General features: G+C 40.9%; 1 protein-coding gene across 1 annotated transcript; it reads right to left on the reverse strand.

Annotated features, from left to right (window-relative positions):
• Positions 1-1881: 1881 nt before the first annotated feature.
• Positions 1882-12068, reverse strand: star2 (steroidogenic acute regulatory protein 2; the record flags this gene model as incomplete). Its single annotated transcript, XM_081392684.1, has 7 exons — positions 1882-2192; positions 6369-6462; positions 8466-8650; positions 10051-10209; positions 10299-10435; positions 11380-11502; positions 12062-12068. 7 exons carry the CDS (start codon positions 12066-12068, stop codon positions 2082-2084), a joined length of 816 nt encoding a protein of 271 aa, XP_081248810.1. The 3' UTR covers positions 1882-2081.
• Positions 12069-13103: the final 1035 nt, after the last annotated feature.

The raw sequence follows: 13103 nt of genomic DNA on the forward strand, positions 1-13103 counted from the left end.
AGTCGGCTGTTTTTGTCAATTTACAGTTAAATATTTGACCACTTGCTTGAGCAACTTAATATAAGTAATGCATGGAATAATAGCCCTACGTTGTTTAAATTGTGTTTAAACGTGCATGCGTCCATTAAAGAGTGTAGGTTATATGTGTAGGCTACAAAGAGAATCGCAATGCTGAAAAAACATTTTATTAAATAAAAGTTGCAGCGTAACTTCTGGATTTTAAATAAAAATAGTAAGTGTTTGTTGTGGTACAGCCGTGAATCAGTTATTCACTGCGAACGCATATGAAGCACTATAGCGCGTGCTGCTCCTGCACCGCACTCACACACACACTGCACACGGAGTATGTGGGAAATGGCCGTAAGATCCACCTACAGTTCTTAGAAACTTAGATGTGTCACGCACATAGTATCTCTTTATTTCGTACAACAGCAGCACTCATCTTGTTTGTTTACAGCGGATGCCGATGAAGCGGCCGTAAACCGGAAACTGATATGCCGACAACTGACAATAGCGGAAGTTCGTCGCGGCGCTTGTGCACATAGCCTATGGAGCGAGGCCAGACTCTCTGTACAAATGAAATGTACTACTAGAGTCTGGTAGAACCAGGCTAACGTAGTGTGCCTTTAAGTGGAAAAAATACACACTGAAGGAATATCAGGTTTGCTGTGTATTAATGTGACATGAAACAAACTTCAGTGCTGATATCTGAGATTTATATTTCATTTGCCTTCAGCAAACAATATGACTAAAGAAAAACATTTGCATCATACATTTTTAAATGTTTATTAACCGAGAACTTGTCAGATTTGTAACTATTATTAAAACAAAAATTAATGAACTCATGATGTATTTTTTAAAATGGAGTATACCAGCAAATTCATGACAACAGCTGATCTGAACCCGTTTTGATTCATTATGACAGCTGGAGGGGAGAAATTAAAAAGTCAGATTGCACATGGATGTGAGGAAACAAATCACTCTCCACCCGTCCCAAGCAGAAACTGAAGATGTTGCATTGCTGTGTGTACAGCAAGTGGAATATAGATTTTTTTTTTTTTTGCATTGATTTTAACTTTTTAAGCGCATCCTAACGTAAGCCAGCAGAGCTCAGAGACCAGCTCGAGAATGTAGTTAATAATTTACAACACACATTCATTATTGACAATAGAGAACTTTTTCTGTTTAGCCCTGGTGAACATGCAGTTTTAAAAACATTTGTACATTTTAAACTTTCATGCAATTTCAGTTAGTCGCGCATATTTATTTGAGAATGCAAATGTAATTTGTTTTTAATTTTTTTAATGTAAAATCAATAGTGCACCTAAAAATGCTGCATATTTGACTTTGTGATCACAAGCGCAAAGATTTTTCCTTCATTTGTGTGACATTTTGCTTTTCTGCAAAAACTATTGCTTTTAGTTTCTCTAAAAAATAAAGTGCTAAAATCCTCGAGTGTTTGATAAGTTCAGACATCATTATATTGTGGATCTGAGGCATGTCTAAGGTCTTTTCAGTGTATTGAATGGAGTCATTGTCCTCTACTGATGTTCTTGAGTCATTCTCCTGCATGCTCTCTAAAAGCTGACTATTAAAGATAAATGTTCACTCCTGAGATACTCTACCTCTTCCAACATGCCAGATTAGTCCCTTTGAAGTGTCAAATCCACAGTGAATTCACACAGGGTCTGTCAAACTGACGTGAGATTATCATCCATCTGCTAATGTCACAGATGTGTGAGTGCAGACTGATAACAAGTCGTCTGAAAGGTGAAGGTTACAGGAATAGTTCACCTAAAACGATTCAATCATTATTCACCCTCAAAACAGCCCCTGTTTCCTCCACTATGATTTTGTAAAGCATAACAAGAGACACAATGGTAGTGTGGCACTGTGAAAAATATTTTTTATTTCCATTGCATATGGTCAAATCAATTTCACAAGTAGCAGATTTTCATCTTCGATAACTTCCATGAGTTTGGTACTATTCATCTGCTGTACAGTCGTGATCTGAGGTGTATGTTGCATGTCTGTCTTCCTATATCGTCGGTGTTGAAGCCTGACAGAAGCTTCAGCGTCTCTCATCTCCTGTGTTCTGGGTTTTGTGCAGTCAGGTGGAGACGCAGGTGTTTAGTGAAGTCCGCTTGTGCTCGAGGAAGAGCCTTGTTCACTAGCGACTGTGGCAGCCAACCCTGAAAACACAAGCACACATTCAACACATCTGATACACTTCAACACAATACTGAAGACTGTTGTCAATAAAACCAGATTAACATCAACATGCGTAATGGTGGAACAGAAGATGCATTATTTATGACTTTAATCCTGCTCAAATCTGTGTAAAGCCTGACTAAGTTATTTCTAAAAAAGTACAAGTTATAAATCCTGTGTAAATGCATTTATGCCATCTTTGAGCAGCATTGAACAGTCTTTGTAAAGACACCTAAATGCCATTTCAGAAGTGCTTCTGTGCAGGTAAATTTGAGACAATTGTATGTAAATAGCCTATAAAATGTAGGGCTGCAATATTACGAAAAAAAAATCATTATTGTCGATTTTGTAATGATTATTAATGTTGAATGAAATACATAAAAACGTTTTTGTGTGTGGGGAAACGGCATGTCATACAGACAACACAAGCTAAGAATCGTTTGTAAATTATGGCTATTTTAGTAGCATGAAAAACAAAATGGTTATTCAAGCTTCGGAAAAAATAATTTACAGAAAGTGAGCAAAGAAAGTTATAATTAGTGCAAAATGAATCTCTGACATCGTATCTGCGTTTTCTCATTGACGAGAGAACTTGAAGCAGTGCGGATTCAAAGGTTTTCAGCGGTGAGTAATCTTAAGGCCTCTGATTGGCCCCTGCATTCATAAACTCAACAGAAACGTATAGTCAGGTCCCAAAATAGATAAATAGCCCTGGATAAGATGCAGTAGGCATTTTTGAGGAAAAGTACTTCAAGTGTTGTTTCTATATGATTTTTAGGTGCTGAATCCATTTCTGCCGTATAACAAGTTGTAAACATCACTGTTTTGTCATAAACAATAAAAACAAAATGGCTGCCAAAAAAAAAAGTTTTAATGCATTTATTACAGTTTAAACATTAAACATTAGAACTAAAACTATGCATTCTCAGAATATTTAAACATGTAAACAATGAAAAAACAACATTAACATGAAAGGGATAGTTTTTAATGGCTGCTGGAATTATGCCAAGGAACACTAGGAAGCATATATCAGTGGAAATATGCAATTATGCCCAGCCCGAAGGGGGGGGACTTGGAATACACATGACCCCAGGGGGCTGCATATTGAGAATCACTGGGGTGTCCAGCTGCAGGTGGAATATTTCAAACCCAGGGGTGGCAAGGTAGCTTGCCGAGGGAAAGACACATGCTCAGAGAGGCTTACAGTGGACTACACACGTGGGGGTCGCCCAGAGGCCGTGTTAGGTGTCGCCCAGCCTGCAGATCTACATGTGTCTGTTAGCGAGGCGCCATGCGCTAGAGCCCAAGAGGATGCCACACTCCGGGTGGAGCAGGCTGTCACATCAAGGGGGCATGGTCGACCTTGCTGCTGATAAGCCAAAGCAATGGCGTCCACTATCCAGTGAGACAACCTTTGCTTGGAGAGAGCCTTTCCCTTCAGCTTCCCACCATGACAGACAAAGAGCTGGTCTGAAGTCCTGAAACAATGCATCCTGTCTACGTAAGCATGGAGGGTGCGTACTGGACAGAGCAGTGCCAAGGCTGGGTCTGCATCCTCCAAGGGCAGCGCTTGCAGGTTCACCACCTGGTCTCGAAAGGGTGTGGTGGGAACCTTGGGCACATATCCAGGCCGGGGTCTCAGGATCACGTAAGAGTTAGCCGGTCCAAATTCCAGGCACGCTTCGTCACCCGAAAATGCCTGCAGGTCCCCTACCCTCTTGATGGAGGCCAATGCAACCAGGAGCACTGTCTTCATTGACAGGAACTTAAGCTCCACTGATTGCAAAGGCTCAAAGGGAGCACTCTGCAGAGCAGTTAAAACCACAGAGAGGTCCCAAGAGGGAACGAGAGGAGGGCGAGGAGGATTCAGTCTCCTCGCTCCTCTCAGGAAACTGATGATCAGGTCGTGCTTTCCAATGCACTTACCATCAACTGCATCATGATGTGTGGCAATAGCGGCACCATACACTTTCAGGGTGGAGGGAGACAACCTTCGCTCCAACCCTTCTTGCAAGAAGGAAAGCACGACACTGATCGGGCCTTTCGTGGGTTCTTTAAGTTTAGAAGAACACCAGTTGACAAAGAGGTTCCACTTCAACGCATAGGCATGTCTCGTGGACGATGCTCTAGTCTAGCGGAAGTGATGGTAGCCACCACCGCTGGTGGTAGGGTACTCAAACCTGCCTCGTCCCGTCCAGGAACCACACATGGAGGTTTCAAAGATCGGGACGAGGGTGCCATAGGGTGCCCCGTCCCTGAGAAAGCAGGTTCTTTCTCAGAGGAATTGGCCAGGGAGGTGCTGTCGCGAAGAGTACTAGTTCTTGGAACCAGGTGCGGTTGAGCCAATACGGGGCAACCAAAATTACCTGCTCCTCGTCCTCCCTGATCTTGCGCAAAGTCTACGTAAGAAGGCTCACTGGGGGAAAACTCATACTTGCGGAGGCCCCGCGGCCAGCTGTGCGCCAGTGCATCCGTGCCGAGCGTGCCCTCGGTCAGAGAATAAAACAGGTCACAGTGGCAAGAGTCGTGGGAGGCAAACAGATCTACCTGTGCGTCCCCGAACTGATCCCAAATCAGATGAACCGACTGGGGATGGAGTCCCCATTCTCCAGCGAGAGGCCGAAACCGAGACATATCAGCTGCACGGTTCAGGTCTCCCGGGATATAAATGGCTGGAAGCGACCTCAGATGCTTCTGACTCAATATGAGGAGGTGGCAGGCGAGTTGCGACATACGGCGGGAGCGCAGACCACCTTGTCGGTTGATGTACGCTACTGTGGCGGTATTGTCTGATTGGACTAATACGTGCTGACCCCTGAGCAACGCACAGAAGCGGTGCAGGGTGAGACGTACAGCCAGCAACTCGAGGCAATTGACATGCCAAAGGCGCTGGGGTCTTGTCCAGGAGCCTGCGGCAGCATGTCCATTGCACATGGCGCCCTAGCCCATTATGGAGGCATCTGTTGATACAACAACATGCCAGGAAACTCGTTCTATGGGCACTCCAGCCCATAGAAAACTGAGGTTCGTCCACGGGGTGAAGGTCTGACGGCAGTCACTGGGACTCGGAGCGTGCCGTGTTGCCATGCCCACCTCGGGACTTGATCGCGAAGCCAAAGCTGAAGCGGTCTCATATGAAGCAAGCCGAGCGACGTTACTGCGGCTGCGGATGCCATATGCCCCAGGAGCCTCTGAAATAGTTTCAGTGGAACCGCACTCTTGCCCTCGAACTGACGAAGGCAAATTAGCAGTGACTGCGCGCGCACGCTCATAAGCTGCACGCACATGGCGACCGAGTCGATTTCCATACCGAGAAAAGAGATCCTCTGCACGGAGCAGAGTTTGCTCTTCTCCCAGTTGACCCGAAGGCCCAGACAAGCTAGGTGCCGCAGCACTAGGTCCCTGTGTTCGCAAACCTTGTCTCGAGAGTGAGCTAGGATCAGCCAGTCGTCGAGAGGAACAAGGGCTGCCTCGACAACCTTTGTGAAGACGCGAAGAGACAGGGCTAGCCCGAAAGGGAGAACCGCGCACTGGTATGCCTGCCCCTCGAATTATATATATATATATATATATATATATATATATATATATATATATATATATATATATATATATATATATATATATATATACTGGTATGCCTCATTTGCATATGTAAACATGACATTTCAGAAAACTTGTAATACAAAAAATGTCTGTCTCTATGTAAGTGAAAAACTGGAAAGGTTTTATGGTGATATCTATAACTTAAATTTTTTACCCTATCCACCTGTAGTGTTTTGGCTGTGAATAATGCACCTATTGTTTCAATGACAATTACAAGAAAATGGGACCCTTATTTCAATGTTATACGGTGGATCCTTATTCAGGAGACATTGAACTTTCTAAAAATGTGGTATAACAACTTTTCCTCAAAAATGCCTACAGGGTTACACAATCTTGAAGATTCGGACCTGACTAGTATGTCATTGGTTATAATGCGTAAGGCTGAAAAACAAATCTGACGCAACGTTGACATGACATAAATGCGATGCCGAAACAGATTTAGTTTTTTTTGTTTTGCACCCTTATCTGATCTTTTTGTTCTTTTTAGTGGCGTTTTTTGCCCCAAGCTCCCGTTAATTTCCGAGCCTGTAATTCACACACGTGTTTTGTACCTTGACATCCATGTTGAGAAGCCAGATGAAGTGAGTCCGGTCTGGATGATCCTGAAGCGGCTGTAGGATGATGCAGGTGGGTCCGTCTTCAGCCCTAAACAACAAACACTCACAGAATGACTGAGAGGAAACACTTTCAGATTTTTATATAGTGACTCCAAATTAGAATTTACATAAAAGGAATTGTTAAAATCTCTCATCAATCCAAACCCCTATTGAACAAACATAGCCATTGCTTTTTCATGCACTGGTCAATTATGAGATTTTGCTTTAATAATGTCTTCTTTTGGACAGAAAATATCCAAAATGCGCATTTAAAGGGATAGTTCACTTTGAAATTAATTTTTGATATGTTTTAGCTTACCTCAAGGGCATCCAAGATGTAGGTGTCTTTGTTTCCGCAGTAGTTTCAATTTTGATATTTTTAGGTCAAACCGTTCTTGTCTGTCAGTCATATAATGCAGGTCGATGGTCACTGTCTCAAAACACAAGCACAGAGTCCAAATTAAAACAATTCCCCATCGTCCAAATGAAACAATTCCCCATCATAAGTACACATTGATGGCCTAAGACACGAAACGAGCGGTTTGTGTGAGAAAACGAACAGTATTTATATCGTTTTTACCTCTTGAAAACAGCACACGTCCAAATGATCTGACGGCGCGGGCGGGTATAGATATATACATAGATGTCGCCTTGGCTACTGCAGTTCATTGGAACGAAACCGTAGCCAAGCGACATCTAGTGTATATATCTATACCCGCCAGCGGGCGGGTATAGATGTATACACTAGATGTCGCCTTCGCTACTGCAGTTCATTGGAACGAAACTGTAGCCAAGGCGACATCTATGTATATATCTATACCCGCCCGCGCCGTCAGATCATTTGGACGTGTGCTGTTTTCAAGAGGTAAAAACGATATAAATACTGTTCGTTTTCTCACACAAACCGCTCGTTTCGTGTCTTAGGCCATCAATGTGTACTTACGATGGGGAATTGTTTAATTTGGACGATGGGGAATTGTTTTAATTTGGACTTTGTGCATGCTCTTTGAGACAGTGACCGTTGACCTGCATTATATGACTGTCAGACAAGAACGGTTTGACCTAAAAATATCAAAATTGAAACTACTGCGGAAAAAAAAGACACCTACATCTTGGATGCCCTTGAGGTAAGCTAAAACATACCAAAATTTATTTTCAAAGTGAACTATCCCTTTAAGTGTTTATTTTATTTTATTACATTATCTGTTTGAATCTGCACTTCAGCAGCTTTAAATAGGCTACTACAAACTTTACAGTTGTATTCCTATTTAGGCCTATATTCTGAAGGTTTATACGGAGGGGTTTGTTCATACATCGTTTGGCTAATATATATACTGTACAGTAGTCAGCATTTGAAGTGGATCAAAAAAGTTAATCAAAGTTGTCCTAAGACAAGAACGGGTATTGTTAAAAATCCATGTATAACTTTGATGAAAGGTCAAATGTTGACTAGTGTATATCATATTTTATTCTGTTGATAAAAGTTTTGGACTGTTGACTGTATTTTATGATTAAAGACAGAGATTTAAATCATAAACTCTAATATATCAACAAAATGAAAAACAAATGTTTTGGAAATGTATGCAAATGTGAGCAAATATGCAGTTAAGCCTCATTTGCATACTCAAACATAACATTTCCGAAAACTTCATAAAACTGACTTAATGTACTATGATAAATCAACTGGGAAAATAAGGTGATATCTATTCATTAAAATTTGTTCCCAATTCACCTGTGGTGTCTTGCCTTAAAAAAAAAATCTTGAATTAATCACGACGTTGAAATCATTTTGCAGGGAAACAGAAGCTCAGACATTTCGTCTAAAATGTGATTTGCATTTTACAGAAGACGTCACGTGTTATTGGAACGACCCAGAAATCAACATAGTGTTGGCTCAGATCCGGCCCACATCCGGAAAGTGTGCAATCCACGTGTCCATCTGGGCCGACACTATGTTGCTGTCTGGGGAGGAAATTAACTACTTTAAATTTATAATCACTTTTTGGCAAAGGCATAATTGAATTAACCCTTTCTGATGTGCGCTGCATTTACCTGACAAACCCCGGCTGAGGCGGCAGGGACTCGAACTGCGTCGCGGCTCCGCCCAAATACACACGTGACTCGCTCTTCGATGAATGTCTGACGCTCAGGAAGTCCCGCTGGCCAATCAGGTTTCCCGCTGTTTCTGCCGACACCTCGTGTGTGACCATGGTGTTCCTCCCCACATGCTTCAGGACCTGCGAAGTAAATGTGCTTGTTTAATGGTGCGTTTAAGTCCTACTGGGGAGTTCGTATTTACAAGTTGCAAAGTCTTATGGTGCATCTTGTTTACGAGTTGAATGCACATGAATGAACTATGTCGTAAATACGAATGGGAAGCTCAGGATTTTCTTTCAGCCCCGATGTGAGTAACATGGTGGAATACCACAATACTTAAAGCTGCAGTCCGTAGTTTCTCCTCTTTGTCTCCATCTCTGTTCGGAATCTGCAATTGCAGTTATAACATCCACTTTTGATGTTGAACAAGTAACATCCACTTTTGTTCTGAGCAACTAATGGGATAAAAGCATTGCAGTAAATCACGCCGATTAAATCTAACGATCGCTCATCATATCACAACAAACCGTGCAAATTATACTGTGTTCTCAAATTGTTAATGTTAACATTATCAGCATTGCGTGACATTTAATGCCCTTCCGATATTATCCTTGTTTCCGCATGGGCCGGTGTCAGTCTCTTTTGTTCTGTAGTCGCTCCGAAGTCCGAAGTCTTTCGCGTTTTACAGCGGGTGAATCTCCAGCTGGTGATCGTCGTTTGAGCCTTTCTGGATCCGCCATCAAATTGCTCAGTGTAATTATATCCAGTGCTGTGAGAAAAGGCTATAAATCTCCAGCATCCTCACACTCATCGCTGACTAGCCGAGACTCTGGACAGATGTGATGTAACGACACAAAGACATGCTCGAATTTCCCGTGGAAATCCACCAGAACCACTGGAGTTAAAAACATTATTACAAGCTTACTGGTTTGAATCGAGCTACGGCAAGAAGAGAGTTTTGAACACTGGTTATGTACTTGCTCAAAAAATTATTATGGATCATTTTTAACCCAAAAAACGGACTGCAGCTTTAAAGGTATTTAGCTGTGATATTGCTTTTCTATTTACAGCAAAGTTAGCTAAGTGACTGCACAGAATATGATGGCATTATACTATAAAAATTTAATATGTAACAATAACGTTTTGCAATGTGGCTTCATAAATTAATTAAAAACACAAAAAAGCAAAGTACACCTGATGCACATTTCTTCATTCTTCATTTGATAGAACTATAGTTTAAGAACCTTGCTGTATTTTTGTGTAATTAACTGAGAGAAAGTAAACACGACTTTCCACCTCGTAAATACGAACTTCCCAGGAGGACTTGAACACACCATTAATTACGACAAGTCTCTTTAGCCGGAGCAAGATGTAGATATAGCTTTTCTACAATATGCTTCTACAAAATGATGAATATTTCGTCGCCCATATTTTCTCACTGACATGCCACATATTTAAAGAAAGTTCTGAGTTCTGAATAACCCTGCTGTCAAGCGCATGTGGGAAGGCGTTCATTGTTTGCACATTGAAGTTGTCTTACTCGGATGCGTCTGATGTTGGGGTTCCACTCGTGCATCTCCTCCACTCGGACGAACAAGATGTCGTGAAGTTCCTCTGGAGACGCGTCCAGTTCGGCTTCCAGTCGGAAAACCTTCCGGTTTCCCATGAGAACTTTGCTATAGATCACATCTCCGTTCTTCTACAGGGAAAAGACATCCATCGTTCACTGTGAGAACATGCTCAGGCTAACTGCACACTAGGAAAATGTTTCAATTCAAAGACAATCACCTCGGCCATCTCAGGCTTCCATCCATCCTTGGACTCCGCGATCTCTAGAGCTTCATTCAGGGCTTCTTCTCCTCGTCTCAGATAAAACACGTCCTCATCGGCCAATGCAGCCGTCCTCTGCTCTGCTGGGTCTGTCTCTGATGACATTCAGTAAGAAAAGAAATTATGCAAAAGGAAGAATGCATGTTTCAGACTCTGCACTGTTAGTGAGTGATCGGATGCAAGTAAATGATTGACAGTCAGATTGTCTTGAAGATGAAACATTCTAAACATGTCGTTCTTATTCTTTCAGCAAATCGTTTTATTTTCTTGATTGCAGCATAAATTAGATTTAAGTAAAAACTACAGTTCAAATGTTTGGGATGAGTATGATTTTTGTTTTGAAAGTAACATACTTTTATTAAGCAAGGACGCATTAAACTGAACAAAAGTGACAGGAAAGACATTTATAATGTTACAAAATATATATAAAAAAAACGCTGTTCTTTTGTACTTTCTATTCATCAAAGAATCCTGAAAAACGGATTGTCACAGTTTCCACAAAAATATTGTTCAAAACTGACAGTTAATAATATTACAAACGATAGGTGCTATTCTTTTGAATTTTTTATTTATCTATGAATCCTGAATTAATATATATATATATATATATATATATATATATATATATATATATATATATATATATATAAATATATATATATATATATATATTAAGCACAACTGTTTTCAACATTGATAATTGTCATAAATGTTTCTTCACCTGCAAATCATCATATTATACTGATTTCTGAAGGATCATGTGACGCTGAAGACTGGAGTAATGAGGCTGAACATTCAGCTTTGATCACAGGAATAAATTACAGCTTACAATATATTATTATATGTAAAACAGCTATTATAAATTGTAAAAATATTTCACAATTTTACTGTATTTCTGACCAAATAAAAATGCAGCCTTAGTGCAGCAGAAGAGACTTCATTTAACAGTATTTTGTTTTGAGAATCATCATTCATTGTACTCGTCATCTTTAGACATCTGCTAGAATACTGTAAGGTAAATATGAATGCACAGACTCACTCTCCTCCTCCTGGTGTCGAGTCCATCTCGACGGGCTCCATGCGGGACGGCTCATGTGTCCCCGGCTCTGCAAGCGAACGGAGATCTCCTGCCCGAACGCTGCGAGAGCTGCACGCTGCAGACCTGCAGGACACAAACACACGCAATACATTTATGCATTTGGCAGACGCTTTTATCCAAAGCGACTTACATTGCATTTCAAGATATACATTAGCATTCTTATCAGTTTTTTGCTTTCCCTGGGAATCGAACCCATGACCTTGGTGTTGCAAGCGCCAATGCTCTACTGTTTGAGCTACAGGAAAGGGTTTCACTTTATTTTGATGGTCCCTTTTACACATTCTGTTGACTATAAGTAACGTTGCACCTACATGTCTACTATCTCTCATTAGAGTGTGAGTAGAGTATAAATACACTGGTAGGGTTAGGGTTAGAATAAATTGACATGTAGTTGCAAAGTTACTTATAGTCAGTAGAATGTCTGTTGGGGAGCATCACAATAAAGAGTTAGCAGATATTAGACAGTCTACTAATACTATACTAATACTCTACTAATGCTGTAATGACAGTTGGTTGACATGTAGTTGCAAAGGACCATCAAAATAAAGTGTTACCCAGGAAAGTGTTACTAAACAGTAAAACACAGAACAGAGAAACTCATGCACATGTTGAGGTCGAGTACCTGCCATGCTTCGTACATGTGGATAAGAGATCCCACAGCAGAGCTTCAGGACGGCCCGCTGCATGTTCACTCGCTCCCGCTGAGATGGCGGAGAGGAGGAGGACGACACACAGCTTTATAGAGCCGGTGAAGGACACGGCACAAGATAACGGCTACAGTTACAAGATAGGATTTGGTTCAGTCAAGGCCACATTCGAGATGAAGAAGAATTCAGGTTTTCACTGTTGGAAGTGCAACCTCCTAAAGCTGACAGGAACAGTTCAGTCAGAAATCACAAATCTGTCACGGTCATGTCTTTACAAGTCTTTTGAAGTTAATAGCTATCTGTTAAGTTAGAATAGATAGAAATTTAAATAAGTTTGTCAATTAGTTGGTTGGTAACACTTTACAATAAGTTAGTTAGTTGGTTAGTTGTTTGGTAATACTTTACAATAAGTTGGTTGGTTGGTAACACTTTACAATAAGTTAGTTAGTTGGTTAGCTGTTTGGTAACACTTTACAATAAGTTAGTTGTTAGTTGGTTAGCTGTTTGGTAACACTTTACAATAAGTTAGTTAGTTGGTTAGTTGGTTGGTAACACTTTACAATAAGTTAGTTAGTTGGTTAGTTTTTTGGTAATACTTTACAATAAGTTGGTTGGTTGGTTGGTTGGTTGGTTGGTAACACTTTACAACAAGTTAGTTGGTTAGTTGTTTGGTAATACTTTACAATAAGTTGGTTGGTTGGTTGGTTGGTTGGTAACACTTTACAATAAGTTGGTTGGTTGGTTGGTTGGTTGGTTGGTAACACTTTACAATAATTTGGTTGTTAGTTGGTTAGCTGTTTGGTAACACTTTACAATAAGTTGGTTGGTTGGTTGGTTGGTTGGTTGGTGATTGGTTAGTTGGTTAGCTGTTTGGTAACACTTTACAATAAGTTGGTTGTTAGTTGGTTAGTTGGTTAGCTGTTTGGTAACACTTTACAATAAGTTAGTTGGTTGGTTGGTAGGTAACACTTTACAATAAGTTTGTTGTTAGTTGGTTAGCTGTTTGGTAACACTTTA

Source organism: Scardinius erythrophthalmus, assembly GCF_964197995.2.
Source record: "Scardinius erythrophthalmus genome assembly, chromosome: 18".
NCBI classification, from domain to species: Eukaryota; Metazoa; Chordata; class Actinopteri; order Cypriniformes; family Leuciscidae; genus Scardinius; species Scardinius erythrophthalmus.